At 43.2% G+C, this 22314-nt stretch overlaps 1 protein-coding gene across 2 annotated transcripts in view; it reads left to right on the plus strand.

Moving 5' to 3' along the window:
* The window catches only part of LOC147894937 (glucose-inhibited division family A protein), a 194404-nt gene extending 180549 nt beyond the window's left edge, over positions 1-13855 (plus strand). For both annotated transcript variants that reach the window (XM_087383569.1, XM_087383570.1), the window contains one exon: positions 13343-13855. In XM_087383569.1, coding sequence (XP_087239695.1) covers positions 13343-13540 — 198 coding nt within the window. In that variant the 3' untranslated portion in view covers positions 13541-13855. The remainder of the gene's footprint in view (positions 1-13342) is intronic.
* Positions 13856-22314: the final 8459 nt, after the last annotated feature.

A 22314-nucleotide genomic window follows, 5' to 3' on the forward strand; every position in this document is an offset into this window, starting at 1 on the left:
TGGGCTGAGTAGAACTCTTAATGATTCTAGAGCACAGGGGCTGTTCTTTTATAGGCTTAACCCGAAAGCAGATCTTTCTAAAAAGCTGGGTCTAGATTTATTTTGCCTAATTTTAGACTTTCTTTCCCAAAAAGCTGGGCTTTTACACTTTTAGCTTTCTAGAGCTTCTAAAAGCTGATTCGCATGCTTTTTGGGCCAGAATCTTGGCTTTCAGGCTATTTCGCTGGCTTTTAGCCCTATGGGGCCCTCCATATGTAGGCGCCAACTCCTCCTAGTGCTTTTTGTCTCCTAGATCCCACTTTTTGGCGCTTTCCCTTGGCTTTTGAGCCCTTTTTGGACCTACACATCCAAAAATTGAATACTTTTTAGCGCTTTCCCTTGGCTTTTTGCACCCTTCTTGGACCTACACATCCAAAATTGAATACTTTAACCCATTAAAGGTTAGTCTAATGCATGCATTCTAGTTCTTGGACTATTTCTAGTCCGTTGTGGGCATCCCCACAGTTCTTTATACTAATGCAACGCAAAAGTAAAACAATAATACTTATTCTTGGTTAACCACTTTAACTTTCTTTGGCCAAAGTCAATTCTTGTTTAAGAATTATTCCTTTATTTTCTTGGAAGTCCCAAATGGTGACATCCCCTCGGTTTCTCAACAGCTGTACTCAACTGAAAAGCTTCTTGATACAACTGTAGAACTTCAGGATATTCTGTAAAAAATTCCTCATCAACCCACTTGGCATCAAGTGCCGAATAATTCTTAAACTTGACAAGATATCTGCAGATAACCCTACCTCTTAGTCCTTTCCTCTCTGTATGGTACACAATCTGTTCTGGTTGGACGGTCTCCTCCATCTCTTCCACCTCTAGTGGCTCTTCTTGAACTGGTATTGTAGGTTCTGGTCCTTGATACTTCTTGAGAAGACTCACACGAAAAGCATTGTGAATCTTCCAAGTCTCGGGCAGCTCAAGTTGAAAGGCGACTTCATTTATGGGCTTACTAACCCGGAAAGGCCCATAATATTTGGGAGATAGCTTTGGGTATACCTTCTCTTTTCCTTTCATCTTTCTGAGTCATGCTTTCTCAAACTTTAACAATACCCAGTCTCCTTCTTGGAGATCATCCTCTTCGATGTTTATCTACAGCCTTCTTTTGCTTCTATTGAGATCTTTTAATGGCTTTTCGGAGATCTTGGTTTGCGTCAAGAAATACCTGAGGCTCTGATGTTTTGTCTTGACTGTAAAATCAGCTCCAATAAGATAGTGCCTCCAAATAGCTAAGGCATGGATAACCCCTTCTTGGTGGACAGCTCCCACACTCTCTCCAAAGTCCACATGAATCGCAGTCCACATCGAATTGTTTGTGCAAATCTGAAACAATAAGAATTGGCTTGGTTGTTAACTTTTCTTTGAGAGTGTTGAAGGCTGTCCTTTGCCGTTCTCCCCACCTGAAGACTATCGATTTCTTGGTCAAATCATGCAAGCGGGCTGCTATATCAGCAAAGTGTCTGATGAAACGTCTATAATAGGAGCGAAGCTCAAGAAAACTGCATACTTCATGTAGCAATGTAAGTTCTAGCCATTCTTGAATAGCTTTTATCTTCACTAGATCCATCCAAATCCTTTCCTTGGAAATTATGTGTCTAGATAGTGAATCTCATCTAGAAAGAATTCACTCTTTTTAGCATTGATGAAGAGCTTATGATTTCTGAGTTCTTGGAACACGGTGCCCAAATGCTTTTTATGTTCTTCCTTTGTCTCTGAAAAGACTAGGATGTCATCAAATAAAGTACCTGTAAAGTGTCTGTAAGGTCTGAAAACCCAGTCCATCATACAATTAAAAGTGGCTGGGGAATTGGTTAACCCAAGTGGCATCACCAAAAACTTATAAAGCCCAAAAGTGGTCCGGAAAGCTGTCTTGTGCACATCTTGAGGATGAATCCTTATCTGGTGGTACCCACTCTTCAAGTCAATGCGGCTGAAAATCGTGGCCCCTTTTAATCTGTCCAAAATATCATCTATTTGTGGGATTGGAAATCTGTTCTTGACTGTCATCTTTGGTAGGAGCCATCTTTCTTCTAGACCAAGAGCACAAGAGAACAGAAGGGTGAGGAACTGGACCTAATAAGTCCTTTAGAGAGAAAATATTGTACCCTAGCCATGATTTCCTCTGTTTGAGCTGCGCTCACTTGATAAGGTGGGCGGTTCGGAGGTGCACTGCCTGGAAGGAGTCCTATGACATGATCTTCTGGCCGCTCTGGAGGAAGCTTTCTTGGAAGAGAATCTGAAAAGCAATCTTTGAAAGTTTCTAGGAACTGAAATTTTTCTTTATCGGCAGGACTTACCTTCACTTGAGGTTCACCCTCTCTCTCTTTGACAAAAGCCATATATGCAGAAATTGCAGATTTTATTACTTTAGAAATGGAAATATTGGATACAACTGGAATTGTCTCGCCTCTTCCTTTGGCCAAAATCTTGTGCTCCTTATCTCGGTACTTGAAACCGAGAGTTCTTGCTTTGATATCAATGTGCACCTCTTTTCTGTGGAACCACGGCATACCCAAGATAACATCATAATGCGTGAGGAATGAAACATAAAACTCCTTGTGGTCCACATAATCCTGTACGTGAATTTTGTCCAATCAAAGGAGTGACATTGACTGGATCCCCTTTAAAAACATGCTCCGCATGTAGGGATAATCCCAATTCTTCGATCTTAATTCCTAGCCTCAAGGCTAGATCTTCCAAAATAAAATTGTCTGTAGCTCCTGGATAAATAAGAATCAACGTTTTTTGGTCTCTTACTTTACCCCAGGCGAGGCAAAGCTCTCGATTTTCTGGTTCTATTGTCCTTCCTAGCATATCTGGGATTCCTCTCGTTGTGGGCTTTTGGTGGTTCTCCTGGCGTTTTTTGCTCCCTAAAACCCAGACGCTTTTCGGGGCAGTGGGCAGCCATATGCCCTTCTTTTCCACAGTGGAAACAATTACCCTCCTTTCGGAAGGTCTCGATCTGTTCTGGAGTAAACTTTGACTTCCCTTTATAGGGCTTGAAGAAACCCCTCGGCTTCTGAAATTGGGGCTGTTTCTGTCCTGGAACCGTCGGGGCCGTATTTCTCTTGGTAGTGTCTCCATCCTTGCCTTTAGAGGCAGCCAAGAACTGCAACAAATCCGCCTTCATTGCTTCAAGTATGATGGCTGAATGCATTAGGTCTCATAACTTTGTCTTGCGCTCGATGCTTACTTCAGTTCGAATATGGGGTGCAAACCAGCTCGGTACTTGTGAAGCTTAGACTTTTCTGGAATGTCTTTGATTTGGAGATAGGCGAAAAATAACTTCTGATTGTAGGACTCAATAGTATCTCCGGGCTGTCATGGTCACACTCTCCCAAGTGGTGTGCACATCATCATAGAAATTCTTTGGTAGGAATTGCTCGAAAAACTGCTTTTTGAAGTTAGAAGTGCTCCCCACCAAGCTAGCTCAATGTTTGTGAGATGCAAGCTCACAATCTTTAACTTTGACCTTTCACGATAATGCCCTGTCTGAAAAGCTATGTCGAATTGATGAATAAAATTCAGGGCCTTGTAGTGGTAAATTTAACAAACTTGCCTCCTTATTTGAAATCTCTTCTTCTTGATCTGGATCTTCGGCTCTTACGCTCAGATGAAGAGTGCTCTCAGGATGGAAAAGAGGAAGAATTGTATGAGGAGAAAGAAGATGAGGAAGAGGAACTGGAAGAGGATGGGCTAGAATTGGGAGACCTCCGTCTATGAGTCTTTTTCTGCTTTTTGAGGGGCTTGGGACCCCGTCCTCTCGGAACTGAAGGGGAACGTCTGGATCGCTTCCCCGAGGCAAAGGGGGTAGTTGGGTAGATCCTCTCGAAGTAGAGATGTTTTGAGCAAGTTCTTGTTCTCCCTGAGGAGGAACATCCTTATCTTTTTCTTCTTCAAACAAGTGTCGAAAACGTGGGATCTGCTTCAAAGACTGGAGCTCCTTGATCCTTCCCAACACGAACGGTTCATCAAGGTCTTGTAAGAGATTACAAAGATATGGTGTTGCAGGCATAAAGTCAACCCTATGGTTGACCAGTAGTACTTGAGTACTATATATACCAAGTACTTGTATTGTTTCATTTGAACATTTCTATTGGAGCTTTCTTGTGTGTGCACTCTTGCTCACTTGTGTTCACAACCTGTCTCCACTTTGTTCCTACATCTGGTATCAGAGCGCTTCCATCTCTAGAGCCCATTCCTGCGCTTGCTTCCAGACACCCACAAGCTTGGTGCTCTAGTGCGCATTCCTGGTTCTCACATTCAGCTCTCCAGCTTTCGTTTGAGGTAGCTCCAACAGTCCACCAGCGGCTGTTTTTTGACCTTTTGAGGTCCGATTTTGACGTTTTTTGAAATTTCAGAGCTGCCCGCATACAAACAAATCTGTCCCGCACCATTTCAGGCGATTTTTTTTTTGCTTTTTTTCGTCCGTACAGTCCGTACAGATCAGTCCATATAGTTGCGCGACAGTGCCGCGAGCCCATACGACTTGTCAAGTCCTGATTTCGAGTCCATACGACTTGTTAGAAGGCGATCGAGCAGTTTTCGGCTGTTTTTTTGGCGTTTTTGCTCAGATCTGGACTCTTTTCTGCTCCAGCCTCTCCCGGGTGTGTTCCAGTAGCTCCAGGCTCTTCTCTACACGTGTATTGTGTTCAAAAGTACTCCCAACAGCTTCATTCAGCTCCAAGCAACTCACTTCAGCTCCTTTGTCATCTACAACTTGCCCACACAGTCAGTGGACTGTTTTGCAGGTTTTTCGGGCCAAGGTGCACTTTCAGTAAGTGTTTTGAGCTGTGTATTTCACTTCGGGACTGTTTTTGCAGCCCATACTCTTGCACTCTTAGGTGCATTTGCAGATACTCTGCATTGTTGGGCACATCTACAGTTACTTTACAGTTGTGGATGCTTTTGAGCTCCGTTGGATGCATTTGAGCACTCGTGGTTGCGATCTTTCAGATTTGGGTTGTGCATTTTCAGTTTGGGATTGCATTTAGATTGCAGCAGAGTGCAATGATTGGTTGATGCCATTTTTGCAGTGATTGCATTGTGCAGTCAGTGGCATTTCAGAGCAGCCAGTCGTACTTTGCATTTACAGCCAGTATTAGTTTGGGATTTACAAGCATATTTGCAGCCAGTTGCACTTTTGGGACTTGTAGTTCTTTTTGCAGGTACATTTGCAGCCTGTGGGTAACCCATTTTACATCATGTCGACTCTTTCAGACAGTTTTGGCAATTTGTCCGAGGGTGACAAGCTGGATGGACCAAACTATGCCTTGTGGTCATTCATGCTTAAGAACATCTTGGTTGGTAAGGGCTTGTGGGATATTGTTAGTGGGGATGAGGTGAGGCCAGTAGGCTCATCTACATCCAGGACAGCTTCTTCGGTTTAGACTACAGGCAGACAGCAGACTGTTACAGTCCCTCCTGCTAGTCCCATAGCATCGATGGAGGAGCGGAAGAAGTTTGACCGCCGCAATGCCGAAGCGATGTTTTTGATTGCCACAAATGTGAAGAGGCACATTATGACGATTATCAAGTCATGCAAGGATGCAAAGGCAGCATGGGAAAGATTTGCAAACATGTATCATGTTAAGAATGAGGCAAGGGCAATTGCCTTGACAAATCAGCTCAAGGATCTCGAGATGCAGGAAGGCCAGGCCATCACTGATCATATTGCCAGGATCACTGATCTACGTGATCAGCTCCCAAGTATTGAGTTAGTTGGGCTTTTGTTGCAGGAAGAAGAGAGATGCTCAAATTTTGCCAAAGCCTCTGGTCAGGGTGAGCAAGCGCTTGCCATGGGTGGAAAAGGCAAATTTCAGAAAAAGTTTGAGCCAAAACACAGCCATACAACTTAGCCCAAGGAGGGGAATGCAAGCAATTCAAGCAAAAATCAGAAAAAGAGTAAATGCAATTATTACAAGAAGCCAGGGCATTACATTGCAGAGTGTCAGAAAAGGATTGCCAATGAAAAGAAGAGGCAAAGGGACAGCTCTAGCAGTAATTTTGTTGCCCCCATTGAAACTCGTGCTTCAGATGCACATGGTGAAGCTCATCTTGCCCAAGGTGATAGAGATTTTGTGTTTGTTGCATTTAATGAGAAGATGGATGCCAGGGGGGATTTGGATGCTGAAAATCAATTAGGGGATGCTTCCCTTGTTGCAAGTGATACATGGTATATCGACAGTGGTGCTACTAAGCACATGACTCCTTGCCAGGAGTGGTTTGAGAGCATCACACTTGTTCATGGTAGACAGGTTACATGTGCCAATGATGCTTCTCAAGACATCATCGGAGTTGGGCACATTCCCATTCAGCTTGATAATGGGAAAGTTAAGTATATCTGAGATGTTTGGTATGTTCCAGATTTGAGGCAAAATCTGATTTCAGTTTCAAACATTGCCCATGATTAACATATGTTGGTTGAATTTCAGGATAACCAATGTAGGATCAAGGATCCAAAGAAAGGGTATGAGGTTGTAGCAACAGGCACATATGACAGAGGCTTATACAAGCTTGATGCTCAGCCTTATGATCAGAAGGTATTGGTTGTAGCAAACACTTCCCAGGCTGATTTATGGCATGCCAGGTTTGGACATGTCCATCACAGGGCATTGTCCTACTTGTACAACAATAATATGACTCAGGGAATGCCAAAATTACAGCAACCAGCAAATGAAGTGTGTGAGGGGTGTGCACTTGGCGAATTGCATCGCTTGCCATTCAGTAAACAAGGCAAGAATTGGGTCAAGGCAACCAGAGTGTTGCAGATAGTACACAGTGATGTATGTGGCCCCATGACTATTCCCACGTATAGAGGAGCAAGGTACTTTGTGACCTTTATAGATGACTTCTCCAGGTTCACATGACTTTTTCTCATGAAGGAAAAATCTGAGGTGTTCTATTGGTTTCAAGAGTTTAAAGCTATGGCTGAGAACCAAACCAATTCTAGAATTGGAACACTCAACTCGGATAGGGGGGGAGAGTACATGTCACATGCATTCCAGGGATTTTTGAAGCAGCATGGGATTAAACATCCTTGACATGCCCTTACACACCACAGCAGAATCCACTCCCTGAGAGAAAGAATCGTACTCTCATGAAAATGAGGAGTTGGATGCTGAAATTCAAGAGAGTCTCAAAGGCTTTTAGGGAAGAAGCAGTTGTGACAGCCACTTATATTCAGAACAGATGCCCTACCAAAGCTTTGGTTAATGTGACTCCATTTGAGGCTTTGTATGGCTTTAAGCCAAAGGCTAGTCATTTCAGAATTTTTGGCTCAGTGGCATATGCTTTGGTTCCAGATGCACATCGGACAAAGCTTGATGACAAGAGTGTCAAATGCATTTTCGTGGAGTAAAGCACTGAAAGTAGGGGATTTAGGCTTTATAATCCCACTACCAGGAAGATAATAATCAGCAGAGATGTTCTCTTTGCTGAGAATGAGTGCATGCACCCCGCTAGTGCAGACTTGCCACCATTCGATAACACCTCTTTGGACATCATCCAGTTTGAGGATGATGAGACGGAGTCTCCTGATGCTTCCCCTTCTACTTCTCATAGTTCAGATGGCTTGCCACATGTTGAGGATGGCTCTCCCTTGAATGTTTCAGCTTTGTAGCCAATTAATGAGAATAGACAGCCTCATGTTTGGAGGCATTATCAATGTCGTGAGGCCACTAAAGATGTTGATGTAGCTCCGAGTGGTACAGCAGAGAAATCTATTCCACGTTGGGCAAGGTTGACCATTCAAGATGCTAAGGATCAGCCTACTTTGGGGAAAACCAGGGCCAGCACTCAGAAACATCAGCAAAAGGTCAATTTTGCTTTGATGACCTCAGTGATGGAAGCTGAAAATGAGCCTCAGAGCTTCAAGGATGCTCAGCATAATCCGGAATGGCAGAAAGCTATGGAAGCTGAGATTAAATCCATTGAGAAGAATGCCACATGGGACTTGGTTGATGTGTCCATTGGGAAAAATGTGGTTGGCACGAAATGGATTTATAAGGTGAAATACCATTTAGATGGCACAGTTGAGAAATACAAAGCCCGTTTTGGTTGCCAAGGGGTATGCACAAGAGGAGGGGATAGATTATGAGGAGACTTTTGCTCCAGTGGCCAAAATTACCACCATTTGTTCTGTCATCTCTCTTGCTGCGTTTTATGGTTGGTCAATGTACCAGATGGATGTCAAGACCGCTTTTCTCAATGGAGATCTTAAAGAGGAGGTCTATGTACATCAGCCCCAAGGTTTTGAGGTGAAGGGACAAGAGCGCAAGGTATGCAAGCTCAGGAAGGCTCTATATGGGCTTAAGAAGCACCTCGTGTGTGGTATCAGAAGATACATCAGTTTTTTCTGTCCCAGGGCTTCGTAAACACTCAACATACAGAGCCAAATTTGTATGTTCTGCAGCAAAAATCAGAATTGGTCATGTTGGTACTATATGTGGATGACATCATACTCACTGGTAGTGATTTGCAACAAATTACAGTAGTGCAGTCCGCTTTATGTCACAACTTTGACATGACAGATTTGGGCCTATTGCACTATTGTCTTGGCAGACCCATGATGGGATTTCTATGTCACAGACAAAGTATTCGAAGGGGTTGTTGCAGAAATTTAAAATGGAGAACTATAAGCGTGTGGCTACTCCATTGGAAAAGGGACTCAAGCTGAGTAAGCATGATACTGCTGAAAAGTTTGATGGCACTTTGTACAGGCAGTTGGTTGGCAGTTTGATATATCTATGCTCCACATGTGTCATGGTCTAATATTGCCTATGCCACAGGGCTTTTGAGCCAGTTCATGCATTGTCCCACGATCACACATTGGAATGCAGCAAAGAGGGTTCTCAGATATGTCCATGGCACTCTCTCTCTTGGCTTGCATTATGCTTCAGATTATGATCTAAAGCTGAGTGGTTTCACCGGCTCAGATTGGTCAGTGGACATTGACGACAGACGGTCCACTACTGGCTATTGCTTCTCATTGGGTTTAGCCTGTATCTCATGGCTCGGTAAGAAGCAAGAGCGAGTCTCTCTTTCCTCCAGTGAAGAAGAGTACAAAGCTGCAAATTCAGCCACTACGGAGTTAATGTGGTTAAGGAAGCTTTTGCATGACTTGCATCATGCACAGGATGGCATGAAACACATTGAAAATCTTCTGACAGCTAGAGTTGCATTGCCATAGCCAACAATTGTGTCTTTCATGCTCGCATGAAACACATTGAAAATCATTATCATTATGTACGGGATTGTATTTATGATGGCTTCATTGATCTCATCTATTGTCCATCTGAGGACAATGTGGCGGATATCTTCACCAAAGCCCTGTCAACAGATCTTTTCTTACGACATCGACATGGCTTGGGGATGAGAGACATTCTCACAATGTCAAGGGGGGTTGTGAAGTGATTCACAATGACATTGTTTTCATGTACTCCCATAGGTTGCATATCCATTTGGATGAATTTGTGCAACCATGGTACTTTTGGTACTGTAGGGTACACCTGAGATGTTTCCAGGGTACTTTCAGCCATATCTTTGAGAGGAAATTTGTAAGAGATTACAAAGATATGGTGTTGTAGGCATAAAGTCAACCCTATGGTTGACCAGTAGTACTTGGGTACTATATATACCAAGTACTTGTATTGTTTCATTTGAACATTTCTATTGGAGCTTTCTTGTGTGTGCACTCTTGCTCACTTGTGTTCACAACCTGTCTCCACTTTGTTCCTACAGGTCTTCATCTGGTCCAATAGGTCGCCTCATACTGGGTCGCCTGATGGCCGAACTACCTATTTTCAAATCCCTAGAACTCTTTCTTGGGATTTTTTCTTGTTCTAGGACCGTTGCCACCAAGGAAATTGGCAAGCCTTGCTCTGATACCACTGAAACTGGACCTAGACCTCAAAAGTCCACTTTGGGAACAATATTTCAGCAACTATGGATGCTTTGGACTGGCTGGACAGCAAGGGGCAGCAACGGATCACCTTCCCAATCAAATCGCAATAGTCCCTGGGTACTCTGGGAATGTTTCTTGGGTACCTCCGGGTATAGCACACAGCTTAAAGCACAAATTGCAGCAAACAAGGTCACCTGGCATGAAATCGCAGCACTACGGCAGCTCCTGGAAGCCAGCAATTGAATCGCAATCACAGCAGGAATACCCTGGGACAAATCGCAATCATCTGGGGAAGAAGCCTTGCGCTGGGATTGCTTGGATTACAGGAAGAAGCTATGAGGACACAATCGCCTTCAAGAAAGAGTGGTGGGAGAATAGGGATAGAAGCATCACACTGCACTAAGGCCACGAAAAAGGGCCGGAAGCCCCTGAAGGTCAATCTAGCTGTACCCTTCCCATAAACTTGGCCTTATGTTAATGTGAGTCATTCTTTAAAACACAAGTTTTGCAAATAATCTAAAGCAATTAAAGTATACAATTTGTTGGCAAGGATAATTGTAACGGAGGCTTAGGGGGACAAGGAACCAATGATGCTTTGTAAAACTTCTCCTTAACCTTTTCTTGCTATGTCATCACAAATGTTAAATAGCAATCATTGTTGAATTATAAAACTATGGAGCCATTGTAAGCGGAAAGCAAGGACATCTTGACTTTTAAAAGATATGTGTGGAGCATCAATTCAACTTGCCTATAACTAGTGTCAAATATGTGTTGATCGAGATTATGGGGAAGCCTTAAGCTATTGTTAGATGTATAGAGAGATTTGCAATGTCCCCTTTATAATGAGAGAGGCTTCCCATGCATCAAAATTCACAAGGATGGTCAAACCATCTTGTAAGGACTCTTTATGGTCATGAAAAATTGTAGTTTCATGGGAAGAACGCTTGTTGAAAGTTTGTTTGTTGACAATTCTCTTGAGAGGTGTGTTTTACATTTAAGGAAGTGATGTTCTTACCTTCCTCATGAAGATCCCTTGTGCTGCCATCCTAATTTACCAAATGTAACATCATATGGAGTGGTTATGTTATTGCCAATTTGTAGTGTTCTTGTGAAAATAGAAACTCCCTAATTACACCTTATCAGGATGTTTAGGGAAGTCCAACTAGCTCTTGAACCAAACTACTAACAATTTGTAAAAGGCACCTAATGGGCAATTCATTTGCAAAGGAAAGTTTACATTTGCAATAGCGGCAACCTTTAGATATTCTCTCTTCACATTGTTTTAAATAATGGTTTGTCAAGTCGCTATTCGCAAATGTTTATCATGTCGTGAGTGGGGAAGCGTGTTACATTCCAAGCTAACCATAGGTTGTTGATAGCTTGCGTAAGGGGAGACCCTAAAGGGCGAGGCTATTGTTGGACTGCCAAGTGGTAGTCCAGGAGACGTCGAGCATGGGGGTCTCAATCCCCCCCCTCCTAGCCACGTCAAGCCTCCTCTCCCCCCCAAAAGGTCCTGGGAGACGTCGAGTGTGGGGGGTCTCAATCCCCCCCCCCTCCTAGCCACATCAAGCCTCTTCTCCCTCCCAAAAGGTCCCAGGAGGGATGAGAGAGGGGGGATTACAAGCCGTTATATGCAAGGCTATAGGGCCACATAGTTGTATATGGGATTTCTCCCACAAATGTACACGTGTCACAGCCGTGGGCTCCCCTTGCAAATTCACCATGCTCCAACCCAGCCATGCTCAAGTGAAGGGTGAAGGCAATCACCTCCGACACCCCCCTATGGACAAACCCGAGCTTAAGTGACCCACAACCAAACCGAGGAAGGGCCAACCAAACAAGGCAAAAAACCAAAGTCCATATCACTAAACTGCCACGGGTAGCTAGCCGCCAAAGCTGACGGGAGGAACGAATGAACATGCATTAAGGATTTATGAGAGCCAATGTCATTGTCATCATAATGTCGCACTTTTTGAGCCGTCGGATGGCGACAATCCGCCGCTAAAATCATGCAATCCCCATGTGTCACTCTCGCAATGCTGCATCAAACAGTCCACAAACTGTAGGTCTGCTACCTGCTCTAATACCATGTTGGACTGCCAAGTGGTAGCCCAGGAGACATCGAGTGTGGGGGATCTCAATCTCCCACCTCTTAGCCACGTCAAGCCTCCTCTCCCCCCCAAAAGGTCCTAGGAGGGATGAGAGAGGGGGGAATACTAGGGCCACATAGTTGTATATGGGATTTCTCCCACAAATGTACACATGTCACAACCGCGGGCTCCCCTTGCATATACACCATGCTCCAATCCAACCATGCTCAAGTGAGGGGTGAAGCCCACCACCTGCGACAGCTATTAGCCTAGGTTGGAAGAGAACCATCTGGAATGGAAGTCTAAGGGGTAAAGCATCAGCTATATTTTTCCATGGACTAAGGCTTGCATGAGAGCTCGAGGATCTTGGCCACAGGTATGGTAGACTAACAAGCCAATATGATGCTTCTCTAGTAGAGGGGGTGTTTGTAGTATGGGTTACTTTTGTTCATTGGATAGGGCTAGGCCATGGATCTTACTTGTGACCTGTCAGGGTTGAGCTCATCATCCTATGGTTAGGTGATGAGTTCAAGATAGTGATTCTTGAAGTTTGGCTCCTAATCTTTGTTTTGGTTAAGATGATCATGGTTAGCTAACTCGGATTGGTAGGCATCTGAATGGTATCAAATCATGTCTTTGCCAAGTCACGAAGATGATTGTCATCAAGGGCCATGAAGGCGGCTGCCATTAGGGGCCACAAAGATGACCGTCATTATAATTAAATGAGGACTTTGGAACACCAAGAGCATATTGGTACCATTAGAGTCCTAGGATCTATGAATTCACACATGGATCCTGCTAGCTCGAGCCGTGAAGCTAGACATGGAACCCTCTAGCTTCATAAATTGGAGGCGAGTAGAGCATCATGTTGGATGGATGTATTATCGCCTTGAAGCTGCTCACCTTGAATTAGAAGCAAAGCCACTCTCGAGCCCCAAAATCCCTTTGTAACATGGCATAGGTGACGAATATATGCATACATGATGACTAGTTAAATTGAATCATAGGTATTGATGGTATAGGGTATGAGCTTTGAGGCTGTCTTCAAACAAACAAGTTGAGATGGCAAGTTTGAGGCTTTGGACTAATTTGCACGACATGTTACATGATCTCAGGTCTAGATAGTAGCCTTTCTGCTTCCATTCTACCCTGGCTCTCCTCTAGATTCATTTGACTGAGACTTCACTCAACCTGATATTTGTTTCGATGTTATTGCAATAGTTGCAACTTGTAAGAAGTTCAAGTAATCTAGTTTCTCTTTTTGGTGATTAATTAACTAGAATTTTGGAATCAAATGCAGATTCGGCCAGAAAGTATTGGACAAGCATCAAGAGTTGGTGGGGTGAACCCAGCAGACATCACTGCACTGCTCATTCATCTGGAGGTGAGAAGGCGGAAGACAGAAAAGAAAGAAAAGGAAGAAGAATTTCAAAGTGCAAACCATCATGACATGGAAAGGGAACAGATCAATGAAGAAGCAGCCTGCTGTGTTGTTTGAAAAAGGCATCTCACACTTGCAACATGGATTTTCCAATAAAAGATGCATAAGTGCAGCTTTACTTCCAAGATTTGTATATTATTCTCAGGCATGTTTATTCTGTAAATATGAGGAACTTCAATGTATAACCTGTGATGGGACTTACTCTACCGTGCCAGATTTTTTGTCCATACAAAGAGTAACCTTTTCTCAGTGTACAAGTTTGTCACAGGTATGTGACTTTCTGTGCAGTGACCTTGACTCACAACCACTTAAATTGGTAATATTTGTCGCTGTAAGAGAGCATTTTTCCAGGCATTGACTTGATGTAGTGATCTCGTGTATGTGACATTGAGAAATTCTAGTTAGTTCTTGCTATTCCCATTAGTGCCATCTTCACAACATCCACATAATGTTTTTCTTTTGTTTATAGTTTCAAACTTAGCATGGATTTGTTTCAACAAAGTCTTCGGTGAGCCAATTGACGAATCAGCTGGGTACATATTTAAAAAATATCATCATCGTCTTTTCTCAAAATCCTTCATTATTTTATAATTGGTCAGATTGTTCATGCAAAATTTTTAATGATGAGTCATCTATTAGGACTGTATTATAAAAGTGAAAGAATGTGTGCAATTATCACCAAAGGAAGCATAAACATTTAAAACTTGCCACCATTCCCTAGCTGCAGTAGATCGACATGGTAAAAAATTACCTGGCTCCATATTAGGAAGAATGGAAATTAATGTTGAGCTTGCTCCTAACATGAATATGTATATATTCAGCATTTTTTTAAATTGTCATTTTAGACTAAATACCATCATCTTTGAAGCCGTTTTTTTCCCTAAAACCTCAGCTCATCTCGGACAAGATAGAATCTCTTACTTGGAGTCTCTTAATGGCCCTATTTCCTGGCTGCCTATCCCATCTCTTAAAAAGAAAACCATTTATGTCAAAGATATTGTATACGTTGCCATAGGTTCCTCATCGTATTGACCTGAACAATAAGATTTATGAACACATTATGCATTGCATTATATTAACTTTAATTATCTACACTTGATATTTGTTAAAGAGATTTGAACCACATGATCTAAAGAAGGGTACCATATTCAATATGAGATGGTAAGGATCTCTTTTTATATAATGGATACGGGCAAGGAATGAACCATGGATTTATTTCATCATGTGAAACACGAGATAATAGGTTAGAAAGTAATGAGCAAAGTTAGGAGTATTGTGTCAACTTAAATAGTATGGTAAGGATCGATTCTTCTACAATGGATAGACATAGACTGAAACATGGAGTTGTTATTTATTGCACTTGTCATAACGTAATTTTCATTCCAAAAAATACATGTTTCCCAACTTGAAAGATCTATATTTTCTAGAATGCATGGAATAAAACATGGAGCACTTAACATTGTGAGTAATAATACTTTTCTGTTTGGGTAGAAGTTGTGGATTTTCCTCAATGCTTGTCTTCTCTTCTACCTAAACTTATAGCTTCCCTTGGTAAGGTGGTATGTCCAGCGCGACCCAATGGAAATTCGAATCGCTTTTGCATTTTGTGGGATAGGGATCATCCCACTCCAGCTTCATATTCGGTTACTGTGAATAATGTTTCCATGGGGAGTGTCTTTTACAAGCTCAAGTGGGGGCTATTTGCAGGTGCTTGCTTTGAATGCAAGCAATTTGGGCACATGGCTTCACAATGTCATTCTCGAGCTCCATGGATGCCAGTGCAAAGCTGAAATGGTTCAGCCTTTGAATAAGAATGCAAATGCCTCTTCTGTGGTAAAAAACAAAGGGATCAAATAGTTTTTCTCTGTTCAAGACAAAGGCAAAGCCCCGGTTGTCTCAAATGGTAATGCTTCTTTTCCTGTGCCTTTGTCCTGTCCACCTCAGGGGAAGGGGGAAATTTTTTCGACTGATGGATCACAAACTCCTCGCAAAGTGATCTCCCCCAAGCGATCTTTGCCTTCTCGAACTTGGAGTGTTGCATCCTCTCATGGAAAAACACTTGTTGAAAACTCGTGTTGACTTGACCTGGGCTGTTGTGACTGCAAATCAGACCTTATTTGCTGAAGAAGAAGTTGTTGTACTTTTATCCTCTCCTCAGGCTAATGCTTCATCCCAGGGTAGAGGCCCAGACATTGAGGTGGAAATGCAGACGTAGATAGCCCGTTAGTAACTATACATATCTGTCCCATAACTGTAAATATGCTTGATCATCTGAAGTGTGTTACTCTCAATGTACAAGGAATGTGTGATGGTTGCAAATGGAAACTGGTCTGGGTGTATATTAGGCAATTGTAGCCTGATATAGTGAATATGTATGCTGGTCAAATAGGCCATTTTGCTGATTATGATATCTTCTATGCTTGAGAGCAGTCCTTTTCTGGTGTGGCTTTTCTGGTAAAGCACAACCTTCAACCTATTGTGGCTCTCAATGATCGCCATGGTAGATGGATTATTGTTCAATGCCTTGTTCAAGGGGAAATTTTTGAATTTGCATCGGTTTATGCCCCCCACTCTTCTCGTGATAGAGCTTTGATATGGGCTGCCATGCATACTTATCCATGGCGACAACATGCCTTCATTTGTGGTGACTTTAATAATGCCCCTCAATCGGGTGACACCACCTCAAGCCACACTCATATGTTGGCTTCTGAAACACAGGCATGGTCTGATTTTTTGCTTCGGTTGTGCTTGGTTGATCTCTGGAAGGAATTACAGCCCATGCTTCCGGGTTATACCTTTCAGCATAATGCTCAATCTTCTTATCGGGCACACTTGGACAGATGGTATTAGATTGATCCACAACATTGTGATGCCTTTACTTGTCAAATTTGGGTTGATCATGCTTTCACACATTCGGATCATGCTCCTCTTTGGTTGAGGCTTTCCTTACATGAATTTCCCATTGACAGATTGCCTTGTCGAAGGCATAGTTATCTGGAGCATGTTGACTTTAAAGCCTTGGTCTCTGATGCTATTCAGCCTCTCTTATGCCAGCCACAAGGGAGACTATAGCACATGCCAAATTTACTTGTTAGAGTTTGACTGAGCTTGCTCATCTTCGCCCTTTGTCTTTAGAGGAAAGCATGCTCTTATGTCAGGCTCAATTCTCTCTTCAATCCAATGATCGTAGAAAGCTTGCTAAATGGGAAACTCGATCCAGACAACGGGCATTTTTGGATAAAGGCTGCTCTTCCAAGCAATTTTTTAAGAGTTTACATTACAAAAGACAGGTTGCCAATATCTGTCGGATCCGGATGCCTGATGGTTCTTGGTCAACATCTCGTTCAGATCTTGCTGATTTATGTGTGCAGCACTTCTCCACTCATTTTGGGCATCTCGATACTCTTTCTCCTCGGGTCGTGTCTGCACATCAGCTTCTTTTGCAGCATATTCATCCAATTTTGTTTGATGCTCAGGCTTTGAAACTTGAACATCCCTTCACTGAAAGGGAATTATCTGATGCACTAAGATCCTGTGGCAAATGGAAATCTCCAGGATGGGATGGTCTCACTATAGAATTTTTTCTTGCATTTTGGAATCTTCTTAAATTCACTTTTGTGCATGTGGAGCAGTGTGCTGAGGTGGCACCTATGTGCACATGCACGTTGCACAGTGAGTGATAACTATGCCTACAGGGGGTCAATGCTGACTGGACAACTGAGGTGGCAGTGGCACACGTGATTATGTCAGTAGATGACATGGCTATGTTGAAGTGGCAGTTGAGCAGGTAATGATGATATGGCACAGGTGATGTGGCTGTGTTGATGTGGCCAGATAACATGGTCGTTGAGGTGCCCTGTTGACATGGCCTGTTGACGTGGACTGCCATCGTGGCAGATGATGTGACAGTGTTGACTAGACTACTGACATGGTAGTCGACTGCCACATGGCAGATAAGCTGATGATGTGGCACTTAGAGAGGCAGCAGATAAGGTGCCATGTGTTTGGTTTCTATGGGTGCCACGTGTCTGGTTTCTATGGCTGCCACATGTCTTGTAGACTGACAGAATCTCTTGAAGATTCTGTCAATGATGTCGATTCCGTCGTCTCTGTCATCGGTTTGTAGAAGCTTGCTTTGTGGAGCATGGCTCGGTGGAGGAGCCCTAGCTGTAGGGGCTTGTTGAGAAGCAGGCCGTCGTGGATGAGCAGCCAATGGTCATCGCGGGAACAAGTGTTGCAAAGAGCGTTTGGGCGAAGGAGGAGGAGGAGTTGTGTGCACTAGAGTGGCCAGGGAGCTTAGGAGCTCGTTGGCGTGAGCGCTGTGCATTGTGCTATGAGCAGAAGCTTACAACTTTGGAGGCTTGCAACTTTGAAGAGCGGCTAGTCCGTGGGTGGAGGTCGTTGGAGCTGTTTGCAAGGCGGTCCGATCAAGGAGATAGGCACTAGCGCTGGTCGGTATGCGTTGAAGGACATTGAAGCGCTAATGGAGGAGGTTGATTACTTGCGCTCCCCTAAACTGGTTTGCAGATGCAATTGGAGCCGTGAGCATTCGTGTGCAGCAAAGTCGGAGTGGCATCGTAGGTGGTTGTGTAGAGCTCCCTACATGTGTAAAGGCTGGTGGCGCAGTTGTTGATGCAGGCTCGTTGGTCGAAGGCATTATACTTGTTGCATAGAGTCTTGGCCATCGTCGCAGATGCTGCTGCTCAGTTGTTTGCTGTTGTAGATGCCGCAGGTGTTGCTTGGAGAGCTTGTTGCATTGTGGCCTTTGTGACTGCCTTTAAAGTCGATGGCTTTGCTTGGAGAGGCTGTCGTAGTCACAGATGGAAGGAACCTTGGCTTTGTTTGCAAAAGCGGCTGTAGAAGGCTTTGCTTGCTATAGGGACTCTCCTGAGGAGTCATGGTGCTCTAAATGAGCTTATTTCTGCTACACACACCTTTCATCAACTACAACTCTCAGAAGTAAGAGAGGAGCTCTCTCTATGTTGAGCGTGAACTCTTAACATGGTTCTCATCTTGAAAGGGGTTGTGGGCATCCAAGGAGAAAGCATCCTGTTCGTTGTGGTGACTGTTTATTCGTGTCACACGGTGCATACATGCTAGAGGAGTATTATGCATGAGGTTTTGTCTCATTTATGGTGAGAGTCTTTTGAGCTATAGTGGAGGTGCTACCCAAATTTTCCTTGGTGGGTGTGGCTCCACATCCCTTGTTCATGCATAAGCCTTTTCTTTATTAGCTAGCTATAGGGAGTTTATGAGAGTTGAAAACTGCTCTCATAGTTGGTGATCCTACTGAGGAGGGCTACGGCAACTATTGTTTATGTTGTGTAGAAATTAGGCTTAATTGTGCACAAGTACATGCCCATGTACTTGGGTATTCTATTGTTTTGTGAAGAAGGAGAGGATGGTCCAATCTTCCTAGAGAACATGGACACTTATTGTGTAAAGGACAAAAATATTCCAGGTATGCTGATTTTGCTTTCCCTTTTCCTTTCACTTTCCTTTCCTCTTTCCCTTTGCCTGTTTCCTTCTCCATTTTCACTTCTCTGTTCCCTTTCCCTTTTCACTTCTCCCTTTGCTCCAACTACTTGCTTCATTAAAAGCGTCTTTCAAAATATGATACTATAAAAGAGATGATGCTATGGAGCTATGGAAAAAGATTTTGAACCTAAAGTAAAGGAGGCTAGAAGACTATGTGAAGTATAAGATTGACTTCATCGCATTATGAGAGAGGTGTTGCGAGCTTTGGCTAACGTTGGGGACATGGTGGCCTTTCTAAACAAGGATAAATTTATAGCAGGATTCTATCCATTGTTGAAACAAAAGGTGGAAGGATTTGAAGCAGAATACTTTGAGCAAGCAAAGGATAGAACATCAAGGCTAAGAAATATAAGCATAGGAGGGTCCAAGTAAGAAAGGAGCTTCCACTACTAGGTAATCATCATCAAAAAGTTCTTGCTATTACTCCAGATATTGTGGAAAGGCTAAATGAAAACATTCACAAACTTTCTATTTGGCCCAAAGGACAAAGGTTAGGGATGCAAAACCTATTATGCCAATAGAAGGTGCAGGATGGGCTTGAGTAGCCAATGGTTTGGCGAGAGACCAAGGGTGATTGCAATGCTAGAACTACATGTAGATGGGACATGGCATGTACAGCTGCCCCTAGCCTAGAATGGAACCATCGGATTAAGGTATGCCACTTTTTCCTCAAACTATAGCACCAACTCCTCAGATTTTAGCTAGAGGTGATCCACAACCCCACAAGTAGTCCCTCCAGTAAGAGACGAAGCCCAAAGACCACATTGCAAAACAGCACGATCTGAGACCTCAGTAGGAAGGAGAAAGAGCAGTACACATAATTGAGCTAGAGAAACTAGGTAAGATTGCAGAGATGGATACCAGGCCAATACCATGGGAGCCAGGAGGACCAAGATTAAAGAAAGAGAATCAATGATGCTATATGAGATGCCATGGATGCCACTAAGAGAATGATGCTGATGTTGATCAGGTATAGGACTCCATATAGTATGGTCGGTGCCATGATTGATAATGTGTTAGAGCTAGTTGGTGTGGATGTACAAGTGTAGATCCAGAATCATCTTCTCAACGTTGGGAAATGAGCAAACCCTAGATATTTGCGTGTTGTACCTCATCCAAAAGGCCACTTTAAAATATTGGGACTACCATTTAGCCTACATGATGCCTTTGATAGATCGAAAGGAAGAATATGTTGTATGTTTGAATCCTCCATGGTTTCAAAGAGCTCGTTGCAGCTCCTTTGAGAGCCCCTTAGACCAACTGAAAAATTTGGATGGGATCATTATATGGGACACATTGTGATAAGTGTGTCTCTTGCAACTTTGGTGAGACTTGGACTCCAAAACGACTGTGCAGCACTAATGACAGTACTTCATATGAGAGTTTGGCTTCAAAGTATGAGTAACTACGTTGTATCACTGGTCAACATTGGAGACACAAGTAGGGAGAATTATTTCACTAGGATGCTGAGATTGATAGGCTATAGCAGCGTCTTTGGAAAACTTCATTGACGTTCTATGAATGCCAGTTAAACCAGATCAGTCCAAAAAAGTCGCATATAATATATGTGAAATACGTTGCAATCGAACCTCACATTGCAATTACAAGCACTGTGCAAGTCCAGGATAGGGCTTCGGTCAGAAGATGAAGAGAGGGATGTTTTAAACAAAGGTTGAAAGTGTCCAGTGAAATAAGTGAGCCTCATCGATGTCGGGTTTTGTTGATGATAACCTCCATTTTGGCGAGCAGGTGTTGGAAAATTCAGGGATGCATGAGCAGAAATGCATTTGAGGCTGCGGGAGAGCGGAAGGGAAAATAGAGAGGGGGGGGATGCTAGGCGGAAGGTGAGGCAATGCATGTAGTGGAAGGGGGGCTTGGTCCCGAACATTGGGGGTGAGAGGGCCCCCCCCACCATGCAGGCCCGCACCCAACAATGATCACCCCCCACCGCCCTTGCATTTATTGCTCCTCTTGGCACCCTCTCCTTTGCATATGGGATAATTTACCATGAGTACTGAACCTATGCTTTGCATGGGCAAAGATGCATGACCATCCTCAACCACTTCCCATATGAAATTCTTAAATTGCTAATCAATTCACCTTGCATACTTGGATTGGATTTTGAAATTTTGGCTAAGTCTTAACCCTTAGCTCTGAGACCTTCTATCTTCTCCTTTCATTCCATTAACCTTCCATCTCCTCCTTCCTCCCGAAGGTGACCTTCCATCACCTCCATTCCATTGACCTTCTATCTCCTCCTTGCCCCTAAAGCTGCCTCTTGTCTTTCCACCTCCTCCCCAAAGCCTGCCTCTTGTCTTTCCTCCTCCTCCCCCCTCCAAGCCTCCATCCAAGAGCTCTTTCTTTGTGACACATGGCAGGCTCTTCTCCTCCAAGTTGCCACATGTCCTCTCTTTTTTGTTTTGGGTGTCCGTGGTTAATAGGTTAAAGATTCCCCTCCGCCACGTGTCACTCGCTCGCCCCATTTTCTTCTCTATTGTCCTTGTCCCACATTGTTCTTTAGTCATTTCTTTGTGGAACGGTTTTGGTACGTGTCTACCAAACTCTTTTGCTCACAAGGCACATCATAAGGCAACAATGAATATAATACTGCCGACGAGTGCATTCCCATCTCATGCACTCAAGTGCCCTCTTCAAGTTCCATCCCCAAACCATGTACAGAGGACCACATTCATGCTACATATGAATGGGTTGTTCATGCACATCTTTCTTCCATGCCTTTCACATTATAAAAGAGAATGATTGGGCAACACACATTGTGCAAAAAGCTCCATACATCTTGTGGTGGCAACTAACTTTAATGTATTCATATCAAGTTGTTGTTTCAAGTATGAAGAAATGATTCCTATTGGTTTTGATGATATTGTTAGTTTAGAGGATTGTGACAACTTCCGGAATCTTCTTCAAAATGTTGAAAAGTTCTAGCTAAGAAACCCTAGTTCAATGATAAAAAATACAATTATATTGGATTATATCCTATACAAGATTGTATCCAACCATCCTCCTACATACTTTATTCTTCCCAAGTTCAAAGATCAACTTCCACATCATCTATAAAACTTCCTTCTTCCACAAGTGTCTAGGTTGCTTGGGCGAGAGGTAATCTCTTATGACTGCAAGGAATTTGTACTAGTGAATTTGTTTAAAAGCACAAAATGAGGATGAGTGTTTAATTGAGTCGACACATGTAGTTTTTCTTTATTTGTAGCCACCCATGATTGTGTCCATTTCACAAATGACGGATCTCCTAATCTCCTCCATGATGAGAACCATCC

This window comes from Dipteris shenzhenensis, chromosome 13, assembly GCF_047967505.1.
Source record: "Dipteris shenzhenensis isolate YYH24624 ecotype China chromosome 13, Dip_SZ_1.0, whole genome shotgun sequence".
Classification (NCBI taxonomy): Eukaryota; Viridiplantae; Streptophyta; class Polypodiopsida; order Gleicheniales; family Dipteridaceae; genus Dipteris; species Dipteris shenzhenensis.